The sequence below is a fragment of the Ranitomeya imitator genome, chromosome 1 (genome assembly GCF_032444005.1).
Source record: "Ranitomeya imitator isolate aRanImi1 chromosome 1, aRanImi1.pri, whole genome shotgun sequence".
Classification (NCBI taxonomy): Eukaryota; Metazoa; Chordata; class Amphibia; order Anura; family Dendrobatidae; genus Ranitomeya; species Ranitomeya imitator.
In genome coordinates, this window is record NC_091282.1 from 395,643,930 (window position 1) to 395,665,978 (window position 22,049).

At 48.3% G+C, this 22,049-nt stretch overlaps 1 protein-coding gene across 1 annotated transcript in view; it reads left to right on the forward strand.

Moving 5' to 3' along the window:
- The first annotated feature begins 1,280 nt into the window (after positions 1-1,280).
- The window catches only part of CKS2 (CDC28 protein kinase regulatory subunit 2), a 28,748-nt gene continuing 7,979 nt past the window's right edge, over positions 1,281-22,049 (forward strand). The window contains exons 1-2 of the mRNA XM_069762193.1: positions 1,281-1,443; positions 13,041-13,168. Of these exons, the coding sequence (XP_069618294.1) occupies positions 1,385-1,443; positions 13,041-13,168 (187 nt within the window). The 5' untranslated portion in view covers positions 1,281-1,384. The remainder of the gene's footprint in view (positions 1,444-13,040; positions 13,169-22,049) is intronic.

The following is a 22,049-nucleotide window of genomic DNA, read 5'->3' on the forward strand; positions in this document are numbered from 1 at the left end:
AGGTCTTACTGAGCCAGTACCTTTACTATAGAGGTCTGCACCTCCATTTCCTACCTATAGGAGTGCTCTGAGGTCTTACTAAGCCAGTACCTTTACTATAGAGGTCTGCGCCACATTTCCTACCTATAGGAGTGCTCCGACGTCTTACTGAGCCAGTACCTTTACTATAGAGGTCTGCACCACATTTCCTACCTATAGGAGTGCTCTGAGGTCTTACTGAGCCAGTACCTTTACTATAGAGGTCTGCGCCTCCATTTCCTACCTATAGGAGTGCTCCGAGGTCTTACTGAGCCAGTACCTTTACTATAGAGGTCTGCAACTCCATTTCCTACCTATAGGAGTGCTCTGAGGTCTTACTAAGCCAGTACCTTTACTATAGAGGTCTGCGCCACATTTCCTACCTATAGGAGTGCTCCGACGTCTTACTGAGCCAGTACCTTTACTATAGAGGTCTGCGCCACATTTCCTACCTATAGGAGTGCTCTGAGGTCTTACTGAGCCAGTACCTTTACTATAGAGGTCTGCGCCTCCATTTCCTACCTATAGGAGTGCTCCGAGGTCTTACTGAGCCAGTACCTTTACTATAGAGGTCTGCACCTCCATTTCCTACCTATAGGAGTGCTCTGAGGTCTTACTGAGCCAGTACCTTTACTATAGAGGTCTGCGCCTCCATTTCCTACCTATAGGAGTGCTCTGAGGTCTTACTGAGCCAGTACCTTTACTATAGAGGTCTGCGCCTCCATTTCCTTGTGGCTGACCTCTGGTGTACACACTATACTGTATGTATGTAGGCAGTAACCACACATCTGACCCAAAGGAGACCCAACAAATTTCTACACCACGTGAACGTTTCCTAATCTTCATTCAGCTCCGTTACTACTGCCCTCTAGCGTTCATCATAAAGACCCATTTTTATAACAGCTATAAAACGAGCGGTTCCCTCCTAAAGTCGGTTCTGTTATAAGCGGAGGTCACTTGTCCTGGACACAAGCCCCGCTCCTACCGGAGCACACATGCGTCACACAGAACCGTGAGGAGGGCGGGTCACCACACCACAGCCGTGAAGCTTTCTTCGCCTACATCCGTCTCATTGCGTCATCGAAACCCTTCCTTGCGGCTCCGCCCACCTGCGTCTTGTTCGCTTCACAGAGGAGCCTTAGCAACAGCACTCCGATTGGTCAGCTGCTGTTTCCTGACGGTTTCGCGAAACGAATAGCGTAACCAGTGATTGGCTGTACGTCTCTTCCTTATGGACCAATTACAGAAGACCGCTGCGTAATTCAAAACGCGAATTGTGAGGTAGTTACGTAAAATAAACCGTTTCACTTGGCGCTCGCCATTCACAGTAGCGGGTCGCGTGGCGTTAGCTGCCGCTGTCAGAACCATGTCATTCAAGAATATCTATTACTCCGACAAGTACACGGACGAGAAGTACGAGTACAGGTGAGAGCGGGGCGTGCATGCGGGCCCGGGAGGAGACGGCCGCTTCCCGCGTGCTGTCTGCGCTGAGGCGGCCAATATGGAGGCTCCCGCTCCTCCGTGCAGCCCGCGGGCAGTGGCGCTGAGCTGCTGTGACTGACCCCTGGTGGATTAGATATGCTATGCGGTTTGTGTGCGTTGTCTGTATGCGGGCGTGGCAGTGTGAACCGAGCCTACAGGTGCTTTGTGGTTTAGGAACGTTCTCAGGCCTTCTACCACACAGTGACCGTAATGTGCTGTTTATTAGGGTGACTGGAAGCCAGATGCCCCCAGTTATAGTGAATCGCAGGATGTTGGCTTTGTCCTCATCTTTCTGTTGAGCCAGGTTCACACACGCGTACTGTGCGCTCAGCAGACGGTGGAAACTCCCAACAGAGCCTATTATGAGGCGAGGGCGCTACTCTGGCTCCTATCTGGCCCTGCAGCGGTGGTACTCCTGCACCCCACCTGTCAGATCAGCGCTGCTGGGACGGAGGCCACACGATAGCCGATGTGACTGTTGGCCTCATAGTGACTGGCGCTATAGCCGATGTGACTGTTGGCCTCAGTGACTGGCGCTATAGCCGATGTGACTGTTGGCCTCAGTGACTGGCGCTATAGCCGATGTGACTGTTGGCCTCAGTGACTGGCGCTATAGCCGATGTGACTGTTGGCCTCATAGTGACTGACGCTATAGCCCATGTGACTGTTGGCCTCATAGTGACTGGCGCTATAGCCGATGTGACTGTTGGCCTCAGTGACTGGCGCTATAGCCGATGTGACTGTTGGCCTCATAGTGACTGACGCTATAGCCCATGTGACTGTTGGCCTCATAGTGACTGGCGCTATAGCCGATGTGACTGTTGGCCTCAGTGACTGGCGCTATAGCCGATGTGACTGTTGGCCTCATAGTGACTGGCGCTATAGCCGATGTGACTGTTGGCCTCATAGTGACTGACGCTATAGCCGATGTGACTGTTGGCCTCATAGTGACTGGCGCTATAGCCGTTGTGACTGTTGGCCTCATAGTGACTGGCGCTATAGCCGATGTGACTGTTGGCCTCATAGTGACTGGCGCTATAGCCGATGTGACTGTTGGCCTCATAGTGACTGGCGCTATAGCCGATGTGACTGTTGGCCTCATAGTGACTGGCGCTATAGCCGATGTGACTGTTGGCCTCATAGTGACTGGCGCTATAGCCGATGTGACTGTTGGCCTCATAGTGACTGGCGCTATAGCCGATGTGACTGTTGGCCTCATAGTGACTGGCGCTATAGCCGATGTGACTGTTGGCCTCATAGTGACTGGCGCTATAGCCGATGTGACTGTTGGCCTCAGTGACTGGCGCTATAGCCCATGTGACTGTTGGCCTCATAGTGACTGGCGCTATAGCCCATGTGACTGTTGGCCTCAGTGACTGGCGCTATAGCCCATGTGACTGTTGGCCTCATAGTGACTGGCGCTATAGCCGATGTGACTGTTGGCCTCATAGTGACTGACGCTATAGCCGATGTGACTGTTGGCCTCATAGTGACTGGCGCTATAGCCGTTGTGACTGTTGGCCTCATAGTGACTGGCGCTATAGCCGATGTGACTGTTGGCCTCAGTGACTGGCGCTATAGCCGATGTGACTGTTGGCCTCATAGTGACTGGCGCTATAGCCGATGTGACTGTTGGCCTCATACTGACTGGCGCTATAGCGATGTGACTGTTGGCCTCATAGTGACTGGCGCTATAGCCGATGTGACTGTTGGCCTCATAGTGACTGGCGCTATAGCCGATGTGACTGTTGGCCTCATAGTGACTGGCGCTATAGCCGATGTGACTGTTGGCTTCATAGTGACTGGCGCTATAGCCGATGTGACTGTTGGCCTCATAGTGACTGGCGCTATAGCCGATGTGACTGTTGGCCTCATAGTGACTGGCGCTATAGCCGATGTGACTGTTGGCCTCATAGTGACTGGTGCTATAGCCGATGTGACTGTTGGCCTCATAGTGACTGGCGCTATAGCCGATGTGACTGTTGGCCTCAGTGACTGGCGCTATAGCCGATGTGACTGTTGGCCTCAGTGACTGGCGCTATAGCCGATGTGACTGTTGGCCTCAGTGACTGGCGCTATAGCCGATGTGACTGTTGGCCTCATAGTGACTGGCGCTATAGCCCATGTGACTGTTGGCCTCAGTGACTGGCGCTATAGCCCATGTGACTGTTGGCCTCAGTGACTGGCGCTATAGCCCATGTGACTGTTGGCCTCAGTGACTGGCGCTATAGCCGATGTGACTGTTGGCCTCATAGTGACTGACGCTATAGCCGATGTGACTGTTGGCCTCATAGTGACTGGCGCTATAGCCGTTGTGACTGTTGGCCTCATAGTGACTGGCGCTATAGCCGATGTGACTGTTGGCCTCAGTGACTGGCGCTATAGCCGATGTGACTTTTGGCCTCATAGTGACTGGCGCTATAGCCGATGTGACTGTTGGCCTCATAGTGACTGGCGCGTAGCGATGTGACTGTTGGCCTCATAGTGACTGGCGCTATAGCCGATGTGACTGTTGGCCTCATAGTGACTGGCGCTATAGCCGATGTGACTGTTGGCCTCATAGTGACCGGCGCTATAGCCGATGTGACTGTTGGCCTCATAGTGACTGGCGCTATAGCCGATGTGACTGTTGGCCTCATAGTGACTGGCGCTATAGCCGATGTGACTGTTGGCCTCATAGTGACTGGCGCTATAGCCGATGTGACTGTTGGCCTCATAGTGACTGGCGCTATAGCCGATGTGACTGTTGGCCTCATAGTGACTGGCGCTATAGCCGATGTGACTGTTGGCCTCATAGTGACTGGCGCTATAGCCGATGTGACTGTTGGCTTCATAGTGACTGGCGCTATAGCCGATGTGACTGTTGGCCTCATAGTGACTGGCGCTATAGCCGATGTGACTGTTGGCCTCATAGTGACTGGCGCTATAGCCGATGTGACTGTTGGCCTCATAGTGACTGGCGCTATAGCCGATGTGACTGTTGGCCTCATAGTGACTGGCGCTATAGCCGATGTGACTGTTGGCCTCAGTGACTGGCGCTATAGCCGATGTGACTGTTGGCCTCATAGTGACTGGCGCTATAGCCGATGTGACTGTTGGCCTCATAGTGACTGGCGCTATAGCCGATGTGACTGTTGGCCTCATAGTGACTGGCGCTATAGCCGATGTGACTGTTGGCCTCAGTGACTGGCGCTATAGCCGATGTGACTGTTGGCCTCATAGTGACTGGCGCTATAGCCGATGTGACTGTTGGCCTCATAGTGACTGGCGCTATAGCCGATGTGACTGTTGGCCTCATAGTGACTGGCGCTATAGCCGATGTGACTGTTGGCCTCAGTGACTGGCGCTATAGCCGATGTGACTGTTGGCTTCATAGTGACTGGCGCTATAGCCGATGTGACTGTTGGCCTCATAGTGACTGGCGCTATAGCCGATGTGACTGTTGGCCTCATAGTGACTGGCGCTATAGCCGATGTGACTTGGCTTCATAGTGACTGGCGCTATAGCCGATGTGACTGTTGGCCTCATAGTGACTGGCGTTATAGCCGATGTGACTGTTGGCCTCATAGTGACTGGCGCTATAGCCGATGTGACTGTTGGCCTCAGTGACTGGCGCTATAGCCGATGTGACTGTTGGCCTCAGTGACTGGCGCTATAGCCGATGTGACTGTTGGCCTCATAGTGACTGGCGCTATAGCCGATGTGACTGTTGGCCTCAGTGACTGGCGCTATAGCCGATGTGACTGTTGGCCTCAGTGACTGGCGCTATAGCCGATGTGACTGTTGGCCTCAGTGACTGGCGCTATAGCCGATGTGACTGTTGGCCTCATAGTGACTGACGCTATAGCCCATGTGACTGTTGGCCTCATAGTGACTGGCGCTATAGCCGATGTGACTGTTGGCCTCAGTGACTGGCGCTATAGCCGATGTGACTGTTGGCCTCATAGTGACTGGCGCTATAGCCGATGTGACTGTTGGCCTCATAGTGACTGACGCTATAGCCGATGTGACTGTTGGCCTCATAGTGACTGGCGCTATAGCCGTTGTGACTGTTGGCCTCATAGTGACTGGCGCTATAGCCGATGTGACTGTTGGCCTCATAGTGACTGGCGTTATAGCCGATGTGACTGTTGGCCTCATAGTGACTGGCGCTATAGCCGATGTGACTGTTGGCCTCAGTGACTGGCGCTATAGCCGATGTGACTGTTGGCCTCAGTGACTGGCGCTATAGCCGATGTGACTGTTGGCCTCATAGTGACTGACGCTATAGCCCATGTGACTGTTGGCCTCATAGTGACTGGCGCTATAGCCGATGTGACTGTTGGCCTCAGTGACTGGCGCTATAGCCGATGTGACTGTTGGCCTCATAGTGACTGGCGCTATAGCCGATGTGACTGTTGGCCTCATAGTGACTGGCTCTATAGCCGATGTGACTGTTGGCCTCAGTGACTGGCGCTATAGCCGATGTGACTGTTGGCCTCAGTGACTGGCGCTATAGCCGATGTGACTGTTGGCCTCATAGTGACTGACGCTATAGCCCATGTGACTGTTGGCCTCATAGTGACTGGCGCTATAGCCGATGTGACTGTTGGCCTCAGTGACTGGCGCTATAGCCGATGTGACTGTTGGCCTCATAGTGACTGGCGCTATAGCCGATGTGACTGTTGGCCTCATAGTGACTGGCGCTATAGCCGATGTGACTGTTGGCCTCAGTGACTGGCGCTATAGCCGATGTGACTGTTGGCCTCAGTGACTGGCGCTATAGCCGATGTGACTGTTGGCCTCAGTGACTGGCGCTATAGCCGATGTGACTGTTGGCCTCATAGTGACTGACGCTATAGCCCATGTGACTGTTGGCCTCATAGTGACTGGCGCTATAGCCGATGTGACTGTTGGCCTCAGTGACTGGCGCTATAGCCGATGTGACTGTTGGCCTCATAGTGACTGGCGCTATAGCCGATGTGACTGTTGGCCTCATAGTGACTGACGCTATAGCCGATGTGACTGTTGGCCTCATAGTGACTGGCGCTATAGCCGTTGTGACTGTTGGCCTCATAGTGACTGGCGCTATAGCCGATGTGACTGTTGGCCTCATAGTGACTGGCGCTATAGCCGATGTGACTGTTGGCCTCATAGTGACTGGCGCTATAGCCGATGTGACTGTTGGCCTCAGTGACTGGCGCTATAGCCGATGTGACTGTTGGCCTCAGTGACTGGCGCTATAGCCGATGTGACTGTTGGCCTCATAGTGACTGGCGCTATAGCCGATGTGACTGTTGGCCTCATAGTGACTGGCGCTATAGCCGATGTGACTGTTGGCCTCATAGTGACTGGCGCTATAGCCGATGTGACTGTTGGCCTCAGTGACTGGCGCTATAGCCGATGTGACTGTTGGCCTCATAGTGACTGGCGCTATAGCCGATGTGACTGTTGGCCTCAGTGACTGGCGCTATAGCCCATGTGACTGTTGGCCTCATAGTGACTGGCGCTATAGCCCATGTGACTGTTGGCCTCAGTGACTGGCGCTATAGCCCATGTGACTGTTGGCCTCATAGTGACTGGCGCTATAGCCGATGTGACTGTTGGCCTCATAGTGACTGACGCTATAGCCGATGTGACTGTTGGCCTCATAGTGACTGGCGCTATAGCCGTTGTGACTGTTGGCCTCATAGTGACTGGCGCTATAGCCGATGTGACTGTTGGCCTCAGTGACTGGCGCTATAGCCGATGTGACTGTTGGCCTCATAGTGACTGGCGCTATAGCCGATGTGACTGTTGGCCTCATAGTGACTGGCGCTATAGCGATGTGACTGTTGGCCTCATAGTGACTGGCGCTATAGCCGATGTGACTGTTGGCCTCATAGTGACTGGCGCTATAGCCGATGTGACTGTTGGCCTCATAGTGACTGGCGCTATAGCCGATGTGACTGTTGGCTTCATAGTGACTGGCGCTATAGCCGATGTGACTGTTGGCCTCAAAGTGACTGGCGCTATAGCCGATGTGACTGTTGGCCTCATAGTGACTGGCGCTATAGCCGATGTGACTGTTGGCCTCATAGTGACTGGCGCTATAGCCGATGTGACTGTTGGCCTCATAGTGACTGGCGCTATAGCCGATGTGACTGTTGGCCTCATAGTGACTGGCGCTATAGCCGTTGTGACTGTTGGCCTCATAGTGACTGGCGCTATAGCCGATGTGACTGTTGGCCTCAGTGACTGGCGCTATAGCCGATGTGACTGTTGGCCTCATAGTGACTGGCGCTATAGCCGATGTGACTGTTGGCCTCATAGTGACTGGCGCTATAGCGATGTGACTGTTGGCCTCATAGTGACTGGCGCTATAGCCGATGTGACTGTTGGCCTCATAGTGACTGGCGCTATAGCCGATGTGACTGTTGGCCTCATAGTGACTGGCGCTATAGCCGATGTGACTGTTGGCTTCATAGTGACTGGCGCTATAGCCGATGTGACTGTTGGCCTCATAGTGACTGGCGCTATAGCCGATGTGACTGTTGGCCTCATAGTGACTGGCGCTATAGCCGATGTGACTGTTGGCCTCATAGTGACTGGCGCTATAGCCGATGTGACTGTTGGCCTCATAGTGACTGGCGCTATAGCCGATGTGACTGTTGGCCTCATAGTGACTGGCGCTATAGCCGATGTGACTGTTGGCCTCAGTGACTGGCGCTATAGCCGATGTGACTGTTGGCCTCAGTGACTGGCGCTATAGCCGATGTGACTGTTGGCCTCATAGTGACTGGCGCTATAGCCGATGTGACTGTTGGCCTCAGTGACTGGCGCTATAGCCCATGTGACTGTTGGCCTCAGTGACTGGCGCTATAGCCCATGTGACTGTTGGCCTCAGTGACTGGCGCTATAGCCCATGTGACTGTTGGCCTCATAGTGACTGACGCTATAGCCGATGTGACTGTTGGCCTCATAGTGACTGGCGCTATAGCCGTTGTGACTGTTGGCCTCATAGTGACTGGCGCTATAGCCGATGTGACTGTTGGCCTCAGTGACTGGCGCTATAGCCGATGTGACTTTTGGCCTCATAGTGACTGGCGCTATAGCCGATGTGACTGTTGGCCTCATAGTGACTGGCGCGTAGCGATGTGACTGTTGGCCTCATAGTGACTGGCGCTATAGCCGATGTGACTGTTGGCCTCATAGTGACTGGCGCTATAGCCGATGTGACTGTTGGCCTCATAGTGACTGGCGCTATAGCCGATGTGACTGTTGGCCTCATAGTGACTGGCGCTATAGCCGATGTGACTGTTGGCCTCATAGTGACTGGCGCTATAGCCGATGTGACTGTTGGCCTCATAGTGACTGGCGCTATAGCCGATGTGACTGTTGGCCTCATAGTGACTGGCGCTATAGCCGATGTGACTGTTGGCCTCATAGTGACTGGCGCTATAGCCGATGTGACTGTTGGCCTCATAGTGACTGGCGCTATAGCCGATGTGACTGTTGGCTTCATAGTGACTGGCGCTATAGCCGATGTGACTGTTGGCCTCATAGTGACTGGCGCTATAGCCGATGTGACTGTTGGCCTCATAGTGACTGGCGCTATAGCCGATGTGACTGTTGGCCTCATAGTGACTGGCGCTATAGCCGATGTGACTGTTGGCCTCATAGTGACTGGCGCTATAGCCGATGTGACTGTTGGCCTCAGTGACTGGCGCTATAGCCGATGTGACTGTTGGCCTCATAGTGACTGGCGCTATAGCCGATGTGACTGTTGGCCTCATAGTGACTGGCGCGATCTGGGGCCCTGTTGAAATCCTACTGTTCATAAATTTGGAAGGGAACCTCAGTGCGCTGTGACGTTGGCCGGGGTAGGATGGCACGAGTCGCTGAACGCCAGTATGAAGCTAGCCTTACTTGCTTGATTTGACTTCAGCTTTCAATTTAAAGGAAAATGTCAGTTTTGTTCATGTCAGTCAGATGTTTTCCTTTTCATCCTGCTGTGTGTATGGTTCCTATAACTTTGAAAGAATTTGCTTTTATGCAAGGCCTCATTAAAGGGGTTGTCTGCTACTATGACAAACCCTTTTCAATCCCTATGCACTGGCTTTTCTAGGGTTTGCGTGCATTGTAAATGCCACACAATCCCTTCAGCCGATGAGTGCTGGCATCGCTCTTTTCTCATTAAGACTAATAACATACATCCGGAAGAACTGAGAGGGCAGCCTTTGCTCTGACTTCCTCCAGATGCATGTGATTCATCCGGGGTGGAGGATTCATAAGTCTGTAGTTACAGAGACTGCCCCACATGAACGCAGTGGGCGCTGCTGGGATTTGCCAGTTTCTGAGCCGGGACCGGAAGGTATGTATGCGTTATGCATGACCTTGCTCCATACGCGTGTGTGGCTCCACTCAACGCTGCGCCTCCTAGACTGGTTCTGCCTAGAAGTATGTATAACTGATGCGTACCCCCGATCCCATCTCAGAAAAGCAGCAAATTCCTTTCAATAGCTAAACTCCCATCTCTGTCACGGCTGAGACAAATGAGGTTGGTTTAGCTATTCAACTTAGCCTGAAAACCAGCCCCCTTAAAGCAACGAGCTGATATTTTTATGGATACCATTTTGGTGTAGATATGACGATTTGCCCTCCATTATTGCATTTTATTGCAATGCAGTGGCGACCAAAAAAAAACGTAATTTTTGCGGATTTTTTTTTTCTCGCTACTCCATTTAGCTATCGAGTTAAATGGAGTAGCTACTCCAGGCTGTATAAGGGCTATTTGACCAAGAAGGAGAGTGATGAACTGGCCTCCAGTCACCAAACCTGAACCCAATCGAGATGGTTTGGGGCGAGCTGGACCGCAGAGTGAAGGCAAAAGGGCCAACAAGTGCTAAGCATCTCTGGGAACTCCTTCAAGATTGTTGGAAGACCATTCCTGGTTGACTACCTCTCGAAGCTCATCAAGAGAATGCCAAAAGTGTGCAAAGCAGTCACCAAAGCAAAAGGTGGCTACTTTGAAGAACCTAGAATATAAGACATATTTTCAGGTGTTTCACACTATATATACTGTTAAGGTACCTTCACACTAAACGACGCTGCAGCGATCCAGACAACGATCCGGATCGCTGCAGCGTCGCTGTTTGGTCGCTGGAGAGCTGTCACGCAGACCGCTCTCCAGCGACCAACGATGCCAGTAACCAGGGTAAACATCGGGTTACTAAGCGCAGGGCCGCGCTTAGTAACCCGATGTTTACCCTGGTTACTATCCTAAAAGTAAAAAAAACAAACGCTTCATACTTACCTTCCGCTGTCTGTCCCCGGCGCTCTGCTTCTCTGTACTGGTTGTGAGCACAGCGGCCGGAAAGCAGAGCGGTGACATCACCGCTGTGCTTTCCGGCCGCTGTGCTCACAGTGAGTGCAGGAAAGCACAGCGCCGAGGGACAGACAGCGGAAGGTAAGTATGAAGCGTTTGTTTTTTTTACTTTTAGGATGGTAACCCCGGTAAACATCAGGTTACTAAGCGCGGCCCTGCGCTTAGTAACCTGATGTTTACCCTGGTTACCAGCGAAGACATCGCTGGATCGGTGTCACACACGCCGATTCAGCGATGTCTGCAGGGAGTCCAGCGACCAAATAAAGTTCTGGCCTTCTAGCCCCGACCAGCGACATCACAGCAGGATTCTGATCGCTGCTGCGTGTCAAACTGAACGATATCGCTAGCCAGGACGCTGCAACGTCACGGATCGCTAGCGATATCGTTTAGTGTGAAGGTACCTTTAAATATATAATTCCACATGTGTTAATTCATAGTTTTGATGCCTTCAGTGTGAATTTACAATTTTCATAGTCGTGAAAATACAGAAGAATCTTTAAATGAGGTGTGTCCAAACTTTTGGTCTGTACTATATCTATCTATCTCAAACACATATATATACACACACACTTATTGATCGGGCGATTCTGAACACTGCAATGCCAAATATGATTTCTTTTTTTTTTTTTTTTCCTTTTGGTTTTATTTTGAATGGGGCAAAAGAGGTTGATTTGAACTTAATTTTTTTTTTAAAACTTTTTTTTAATCACTTTTTGCATGCCTCAGAGAGACTAGAAGCTGCAGTTGTCTGATCGGCTCTACTACATACAGGCGATGATCAGAAATGCAGGCGGCGCTCAGCAATCTGGCAGTGACCACCATAGAGGTCTGCTGGAGACCTATGGGTTAGCATGACAACCCTTCGGTGACCAGCGAGCATGTGACGGGGTCACCGATGGGCGGAATTTCCGGCACGCTTGTCGGAAGCGCGAGTTAAATGCCACTGTCCGAGATTGACAGTGGCATTTAACAGGTTAACGGACGCGGGTGGATTGTGATTCCACTCACTGCTGTTAGAGGCACATGTCAGCTGTTTTGAACAGCTGACATGTGCCTGGAAAGATGTGGGCACAGTGTCGGAGCCCACATCAAAGGGAGAGATTTCAACGTGGGCGTACTATTATGCCCAACGTTGGAAAGGGGTTAAAAATGTTTTCAACTTTATTACTTTGTCCCACTATGGGACTATCAGTTTTTGCAGGTTGATCTGATTGCTTGTATAGCATGGAGATGCAGCAGCTTCTCTATGCTATGCAAACAATCAGCAGCTTTGTAAGTGTAGAGCTGACTGCTCTGTGCATGATCTAGCAGCTTTACTAGTTCTGGTGACCCGGATGTCGTCATGACGACATTTGTTCACCATGGCAACGATAGGGACCCACAATGACGCTGCGGGGTCTCTGATCCAAGGGCAGAGGTGCTGTCTTCCCTCTGCTTGCTCCCGCAAATCTGTGATAGTTTGATTGCAACATTTAGGGGGTTTAAGTGCCAGGAGCGGTGCGGGATCACTCCTGGCACTTAGTGCCCAGGTATCAGCTGACACCCGGTGGCGATTGTGTGCGCCCACAATTGCATGGATGTAATGGTCTGCGTCAAGAAGTACCAGGGGCGCAGGGACGTATTATTACAGACCATGTTGGAAAGGAGTTAATTGTAGCTGTAGTTGCATGCTGACACCACACCGAGGAAATAATGGTCTCGTCAGAGCAAGCATGTTTCACATGGACTGAAATCTGGACATTGGCGGGGCTGAAACTACAAACGTAAAATGATCAGTTGGTTAAGTGATATAAAAGGAACATGCAATGTGTTATACAGCAGAAGCAGAGACGAGTGGTTGGTAGGAAAAGAGTCAGTATAACGTGTCTTTTATCCACTGAAATCTCTGCTTATTCTGGGATTAGCAGTCAGGGGGTGGTCCTAAGTGACTATCTCTGTATGGCCTGCCACCTAGACCAGAAGACCACAATGGCCAGGGATGTCTATATTACTAATTTACAAGGTATACTACAGAAGTCTCTGTTTTGGTTCATTTAGAGAATACAAGTTGTCGTTAAAAAAAAAAAAAAAGACAGCAGTCTTCAGTTGAGGCTTCTGTAGAAGCATTGTGAATTTGATTACCAAGTTGCTGCTTCAGTCGTTTCTACAAGTGGATTTCCAAAAAGTTGACTTTGATTTTCATTTTTTTTATTAGACATGTCATGCTGCCAAAAGAGTTGGCAAAGCAAGTGCCAAAAACACATCTGATGTCCGAAGAAGAGTGGAGAAGACTTGGTGTTCAGCAAAGCCTTGGCTGGGTTCATTACATGATCCATGAACCAGGTAAGCAATATATGAGAAAAATAAGTAGATTTGCAAGTGACTCTGCCACACCAAAATTGTCAGCTCGGTCATTACCTCTGGCCAGAGTACCGATTGCTACCTCAGAACTGAGTCCAACAAGGTGAGTCCTATTTTATAAATAATATGATTTAAGATCCATAGTGCAGGAAGCTTGGAACAGAAAGGACCAAGCACGAGCTAAACTAAAATACAGGTGATGTCTAATCACATGGCTGTAAAATGATTAGCAGCACTGAACGCATTATGGTGTGTTTTGATTATTAGTAATGCCATCCTCACATTTGAACTTGTTTAAAAAAAAAAAAAAAAACTTGTACAGAGGTGATATAAAAAGGCTCTTGAATAGTGACGCTTTCTGGATTTACAGAGGTTTTCCACTACCTTGACAACCGCTTCTTCATCATTATATGTCCCACATGTAAAATAAAAGCCTATACTCTCTGCCAGCACTGTTCCAGTGAGGGGTTGGTGTGACATAACATATGCATGGCATCACAATCAGCAGCGAATTCACTCTCCCTTTCTTCTGACATAACTGACACCCAGGAGAAATATGAGCTGCTGCTGTTCTGACTTTCTCCAGATGTCAATTTTGTCTGAAGGTGGTGAGTGAAGAAATTGCGTATTGGCTGCAGGGCTCATGTCCTATAACAATGTTAAGCCGGTTTCACACATCAGTGGCTTCGGAACGTGAGGTGACAGTTTCCTCACGTACCGGAGCCACTGACACACGTAGACACAGTGAAATAAATGCATCTGTGCAGATGTCATTGATTTTTTTTTTTTTTTTTTTTTTTTTGCGGACCGTGTCTCCGTGTGCCAAACACGGAGACATATCAGTGTTCATGGGAGCGCACGGATTACGTTGTCCGTGTGCCGTGCAGGAGACAACGCTACTGTAAGCGCTGTCCCCCCCACTGGTGCTGAAGCCGCGATTCATATCTTCCCTGCAACAGCGTCTGCTGTAGAGAAGATATGAATAATCGTGTTTAAAATAAAGATCCATGACCCCACCCCCTGTGCGCTTTCTCCTGCACGGTGCGTGTGGTACCCAGTGGGCACACGTGTTATACAGAAACGGACACGGATAATTCTGGTACCGATTTTTCCGGTACCGGAATTATCTGGACGTGTGAGACTGCCCTTAAAGGGGTTTCCCACTAACCATTTCATTTTAATCAATAGGTCTTGGAATGGTAATATGTTCCACAATTTGATGTGTTAAATCAAATATTCCTGTGCTGAGATGATCTTATAAGTGTGCCCCTGCTATGTACTGTGTAATGGCTGTTTGATCTCTCCTGAAATAACCCGTAACCCATCTTTCAGAGCAGAAAATGAAAGAACCTGTATTATTTTTGCGGTAACACTTGATGTTACATGGGGGGGGGGCACTAGTCATTGAGTAGTGTACAACCCCATTAACCCCTTTACCCCCAGGGGTGGTTTGCACGTTAATGACCGGGCCAATTTTTACAATTCTGACCACTGTCCCTTTATGAGGTTATAACTCTGGAACGCTTCAACGGATCCCAGTGATTCTGACATTGTTTTCTCGTGACATATTGTACTTCATGACAAAGGTAAAAATTCTTTGATAGTACCTGCGTTTATTTGTGAAAAAAACGGAAATTTGGCGAAAATTATGAAAATTTCGCAATTTTCCAACTTTGAATTTTTATGCAATTAAAACACAGAGATATGTCACACAAAATACTTAATAAGTAACATTTCCCACATGTCTACTTTACATCAGCACAATTTTGGAACCAAATTTTTTTTTTGTTAGGGAGTTATAAGGGTTAAAAGTTGACCAGCAATTTCTCATTTTTGCAACACCATTTTTTTTTTTTTTAGGGACCACATCTCATTTGAAGTCATTTTGAGGGGTCTATATGATAGAAAATACCCAAGTGTGACACCATTCTAAAAACTACACCCCTCAAGGTGCTCAAAACCATATTCAAGAAGTTTATTAACCCTTCTGGTGCTTCACAGGAATTTTTTGAATGTTTAAATAAAAATGAACATTTAACTTTTTTTCACAAAAAATTTAATTCAGCTCCAATTTGTTTTATTTTACCAAGGGTAACAGGAGAAAATGGACCCCAAACATTGTTGTACAATTTGTCCTGAGTATGCCAATACCCCACATGTGGGGGTAAACCACTGTTTGGGCGCATGGCAGAGCTCGGAAGCGAAGGAGCGCCATTTGACTTTTCAATTAAAAATTGACTGGAATTGAGATGGGACGCCATGTTTCGTTTGGAGAGCTGATGTGCCTAAACATTGAAATCCCCCCCACAAGTGACACCATTTTGGAAAGTAGACCCCCTAAGGAACTTATCTAGAGGTGTGGTGAGCACTTTGACCCACCAAGTGCTTCACAGAAGTTTATAATGCAGAGCCGTAAAAATAAAACAACATTTTTTTCCCACAAAAATTATTGTTTTAGCCCCCAGTTTTGTATTTTCCCGAGGGTAAGAGAAGAAATTGGACCCCAAAAGTTGTTGTACAATTTGTCCTGAGTACGCTGATAGCCCATATGTGGGGGTAAACAACTGTTTGGGCGGATGGGAGAGCTCGGAAGGGAAGGAGCGCCATTTGAATGCAGACTTAGATGGAATGGTCTGCAGGTGTCACATTGCGTTTGCAGAGCCCCTAATGTACCTAAACAGTAGAAACCCCCCACAAGTGACACCATTTTGGAAATTAGCCCCCCTTAGGAACTTATCTAGATGTGTGCTGAGCGCTTTGACCCACCAAGGGCTTCACAGAAGTTTATAATGGAGAGCCGTAAAAATAAAACATAAATTTTTTCCCACAAAAATTATTTTTTAGCCCCCAGTTTTGTATTTTCCCGAGGGTAACAGGAGAAATTCGACCCCACAATTTGTTGTCCAATTTGTCCTGAGTGCGCTGATACCCCATATGTGGGGGGGAACCACTGTTTAGGCGCATGGGAGGGCTCGGAAGGGAAGGAGCTCCATTTGGAATGAGGACTTAGATGGAATGGTCTGCAGGTGTCACATTGCATTTGCAGAGCCCCTAATGTACCTAAACAGTAGAAACCTCCCACAAGTGACACCATTTTTGAAACTAGACCCCCTAAGGAACTCATCTAGATGTGTTGTGATAGCTTTGAACCCCCAAGTGTTTCACTACAGTTTGTAACGCAGAGCCGTGAAAATAAAAACTTTTTTTTTTCCCACAAAAAATATTTTTTAGCCCCCAGTTTTGTATTTTCCCAAAAGTTGTTGTCCTATTTGTCCTGAGTACGCTGATACCCCATATGTTGGGGTAAACCCCTGTTTGGGCACACGGGAGAGCTCGGAAGGGAAGAAGCACTGTTTTACTTTTTCAATGCAGAATTGGCTGGAATTGAGATCAGACGGCATGTCGAGTTGGCAGAACCCCTGATGTGCCTAAACAGTGGAAACCCCACAATTATAACTGAAACCCTAATCCAAACACATCCCTAACCCTAATCCCAACAGTAACCCTAACCACACCTCTAACCCTGACACACCCCTAACCCTAATCCCAAACCTATTCCCAACTGTAAATGTAATCTAAACCGGAACCCTAACTTTAGCCCCAACCCAAACTGTAGCCCTAGCCCTAACCCTAATGGGAAAATGGAAATAAATACATTTTTTTAATTTTTCCCTAACTAAGGGGGTGATGAAGGGGGGTTTGATTTACTTTTATAGTGGTTTTTTTAGCGGATTTTTATGATTGGCAGCCGTCACACACTGAAAGACGCTTTTTATTGCAAAAAATATTTTTTGCGTTACCACATTTTGAGAGCTATAATTTTTCCATATTTTGGTCCACAGAGTCATGTGAGGTCTTGTTTTTTGCGGGACGAGTTGACGTTTTTATTGGTAACATTTTCGGGCACGTAACATTTTTTGATCGCTTTTTATTCCGATTTTTGTGAGGCAGAATGACCAAAAACCAGCTATTCATGAAATTCTTTTGGGGGAGGCGTTTATACCGTTCCGCGTTTGGTAAAATTGATAAAGCAGTTTTATTCTTCGGGTCAGTACGATTACAGCGACACCTCATTTATATCATTTTTTTATGTTTTGGCGCTTTTATACGATAAAAACTATTTTATAGAAAAAATAATTATTTTTGCATCGCTTTATTCTCAGGATTATAACTTTTTTATTTTTTTGCTGATGCTGTATGGCGGCTCGTTTTTTGCGGGACAAGATGATGTTTTCAGCGGTATCATGGTTATATCTGTCTTTTTGATCGCGTGTTATTCCACTTTTTGTTCGGCGGTATGATAAAGCGTTGTTTTCTATTCGCCACGACAGCACCCACTAGAGAGAGGGGCTCCGCCCCTAGGAACAGGAAACCTACAGAGAGATAAAAGGGGCGGCCCCCCCTCGCTCCTCAGTTGGTTTCCTGTTCCTAGATGGAGACCCACAGAGAAGACTCTATGGATAGGAAGAGGAAGACCTGCCTGGACTACCGCCTGTACGACTCTGCTGAGCGGCAGGGGTTCCAGAAGCAGGTAGACAGAGTCGGGGGAATGATCCTGCGGGCTCCCCCCTCATCTGGTGCGGCTGACAGGCAGCCTGAAGTTATCCAACGGTCTCCCTGCTGGGACACCGTTGTGGAGACGCCGACAGTGCGGGTACCTGGTGCGACGTCCTCCGGTGTGCGTCTGGGCAGCGGTGAGACGGTTCCACGATACGAGGCCCTCCTGTCCCTCCAAGGTAAGAGGTGACATGGTGGGATGCAGCAGGCAGCGGCGTCTCCCGGCATACAGGACGCGGGCGCATGCGCAGTAGCGTCGGCGTCCCGGAAATGGAGAGGAACTTCCGGGGCACGGTGTTGGAGGTCATTTCCGGGGGAACCGCCATATTGGATTCCCCCATGTGGTGCCATTACTCTAAACGCCGGATCTGTAAGTAAAAAAAAAAAAAATAAAAAGTGGAGACAAAGCAAGGGGTGTGTACATTACTACACTATAAAGTGTAGTCAGTTAAGGCAGTCAGTGTGCCATTATGTCGTCCCAAGAGGAGGTCAGGGTGCACCCTATGGAAGAGCCATTAGTCCCTAGTGGTGAAGCCAGGAAAAGGAATAGTGGACACTCTAAAATAAGTGACTCCACTGATAAATCAGGAAGAAAATCCTCCCGTTCCACACCCCAAGCTAAGGCATCTCCGCAGCCGGTATAAATATTACGCTGGGTGAGTGCGTATATAGCTTCACTGAAGCTTATATTGATTCCTTTGCTTATATTATTTCTAGGCAAAGAGGACGGGGAAGAGTAAGCACAAACAATGTGCCATATGTACCGAACCCCTGCCTGACTCCTATCTTAAAAGTCTGTGTCAGGCATGTATAGACAACACCTTACGGCAGGAGGAATCGGTTAAAATAAATGAGATACGTCTCATAATTCGGGAAGAACTCCAGTCGTTGGGAGGTGGTTCTACTTCTTCAGTAAATATGGAGAAACGAAGGAGGAAAACATCCTCTCCTAGAGCTGACACATCAGCGGAGAGTGGGGAGGTCGACTCTGATATTTCTCAGCAATCTAATTCCTCAGAGGAAGAGGACTTCGTCTGTTTTCCAACTGAGGGCATAAACAACCTAGTAAAATCAGTGAGAAATACGATGGGGGTGTCTGAATCAAAAGAACCCCAGACGCCACAAGAAGTTATGTTCGCTGGTCTTTCTCAGAAGAAAGGCCACGTATTTCCAATAAATCAGGCCATAAAAGATCTCGTTAAAAAAGAATGGAGTAGAGGTCAAAAGGGGTTGGTCCCAATATCCTGTAAGAGGCGCTACCCCTTTGATGATGAGGATTTGAATACCTGGGCCAAGATACCAAAAGTCGATGCGGCAGTTGCGTCTACATCTCGCCGTTTCTCCTTACCAGTAGAGGATGCAGGTTCCTTATCAGATCCTATGGACCGGAAATCAGACGCACTCCTTAAAAAATCGTGGGAGGCCTGTGTCACGGCATTCAAGCCGGCTATTTCAGCCACATGTACTGGCAGATCAATGCTAGTCTGGCTGGATCAGCTGGATCAGAAGATTAAAAGTGGCGTATCTAGAGAAAAATTAAGGGCATCTATCCCTTTGATTAAAGGTGCTGCGGCTTTTATTTCAGATGCCTCAATTGATTCCCTCCGCCTGGCGGCCAGGACAGCTAATCTCGCTAATACGGCTCGGCGGGCTTTATGGTTAAAAAACTGGAAGGGGGATGCCCAGTCAAGATCCAAATTGTGTTCCATACCCTGTCAGGGTGAGTACCTGTTTGGCACAGTCCTTAATGATATTCTCACTAAGGCGGGCGAGAGGAAGAAAGGATTCCCTAATCCCTTTATTCCGTCTTACAGAAGGGCGTTCAGGAAGCCACCATTCGGAAGAAAGGGAGGCTTCAGAGACAGGTGGAATAATAAGGATTTCAAACAAAAAGGAAATCTGTTTAATAAACGCCCCTTCAAGCCAACCGATAAATTCCATCAGTGATATTTCTCCGGTGGGGGGAAGACTAAAACAATTCAGTCATCAATGGAAAGAAATAACAACTAATCAATGGGCTATTAAATTAACATCCTCAGGCCTCACACTAGACTTTATTAAAACTCCTCCGGATTCTTTCCTTCTTACCACCTTAAGATCCAAGCCTCAGCAAGAGGCACTTGAAACCGAGGTTAAAACCCTCCTACGCAAACATGTCCTAGTAGAGGTTCCATCTTCTCAGATAGGGAGAGGTTTTTACTCTCCCTTGTTCCTGATTAGTAAGCCGGATGGCTCTTTCAGAACTATAATCAATTTGAGGAAGCTGAATTCCTTTATAAAACCTAAAACATTCAAAATGGAATCCATTCGTTCAGCTATAAAAAATCTATTTCCAAATTGTTACATGGTAGTATTGGATCTAAAAAATGCTTACTACCATATTCCCATTCATAATTCACACCAACAATTTCTTCGGGTAGCAGTTTGTATAGAGGGGCAAATTCGTCATTTACAATATAGAGCAATGCCCTTCGGGTTATCTATGGCCCCAAGGATTTTTACTAAGTTACTATCAGAAGTAATGTCCTTTTTACGGGTAAAGGATACTTTGGTCATTCCATATCTAGATGACCTGTTGATTGTAGGAAAGAGCCCCCTACAGTGTGAGCAGAGATTACGGGAAGTAGTCATATCCTTACAATCCCTGGGTTGGCTAGTTAATTGGGAAAAATCTAGACTTCAGCCTGTAACGTGTCAAAGATTCCTTGGGCTCCTTCTGGATTCCGTTGACCAGATTTGTAAACTGCCTGAGGATAAGAAATTCTCCATAGTTGATAAGGTGTCCTCAGCAATAAAAAGACGTAGTATGTCACTAAGACAGGTCATGTCATTGCTAGGCTCTCTAACATCGTGCATTCCTGTGGTACAGTGGGCACAGTTCCATACTAGGCAGCTGCAAAAATTTGTATTGGAGGAGGACATTAAGAATAGAGGATGTCTGGATAGAACAGTTTTTCTAACATCGGAAGTATTACACTCCCTTAGGTGGTGGTTGGATCAGAATAATCTTTCAAAGGGGGTTCTATGGGTAATCACTCCTTCTAGTGTTGTGACCACAGATGCTAGTCCTGAAGGCTGGGGGGCACATTTTCAGGATCAATGGGTTCAGGATCTTTGGTCCAGCTCAGATCTTAATAATTCCTCGAATGTCAAGGAGTTGAGGGCGGTATATTACTCCCTTCTCCACTTTCTTCCCCAGCTCAGCGGCTCTCATACAAGAGTATTCTCCGACAACACCACTGCGGTGGCGTATCTGAACCATCAGGGAGGTACAAGGTCGGACAAACTCAGGGAGGTGGCATCAGACATCATGGAATTAGCCAAAGGTCATCTACTATCACTATCGGCAGTACACATCAGAGGCACAGACAACTTTCGTGCCGATTTCCTGAGCCGTCATACTCTTCATCAAGGGGAATGGATGCTGAGCAGGAAGATTTTCAAGGCAATAACAGCTCGATGGGGTGTTCCTCAAATAGACTTGTTTGCCACAAGAGCCAACCGTCAAGTCAAGATGTTTGCCTCTCTAAACAGGGAGGACAAGCCAGACATACTCGATGCCCTCCAGACGCCATGGACATTCGATCTGGCCTATGCTTTCCCTCCATGGAATCTATTACCTATAGTAATAAGAAAAATAAGGGAGGAGGGCGCAAAAGTTCTGTTGATAGCCCCATTTTGGCCCAAGAGGCCATGGTTCTCATGGCTGAGGGCGATGTCAGTGTCAGATCCATGGATTCTGCCTCAGTCCAAGGACCTGCTCTCTCAGGGTCCATTCCTCCATCCTCAGGCAAAGGGCATGAACTTAACTGCCTGGAGTTGAGAGGCGGTTACTAAATCTCAGGGGGTTTTCTAATGGGTTAATCGATACTCTTATGAAGAGCAGAAAACCTTCAACTACCAGGATTTATGTTAGAATTTGGAGGAAATTCCTTCAATTTCATACTACACAATTTTCCTCTGAGATTCCTATATTTCAAATATTAGAATTTCTACAAAAAGGGCTGGAATTAGGGCTCTCCGTGAGCACTCTGAAGGTGCAGGTTTCAGCATTAGGAGCTCTTTTTAATCATGACATTGCAGGAAATAAATGGATATCCCGGTTTATATCCGCTTGTGAAAGATCAAAACCAATTAACATTCCTCGGGTTCCTCAGTGGGATCTTTCGATAGTTTTGAATGCATTAACACAACCACCTTTTGAGCCTCTCCATACAGCCTCACTAAAGAACATTTCTTTGAAGACTGTTTTGCTAGTGGCATTAGTCTCTGCCAGAAGAGTGAGCGATCTCCATGCATTATCTAT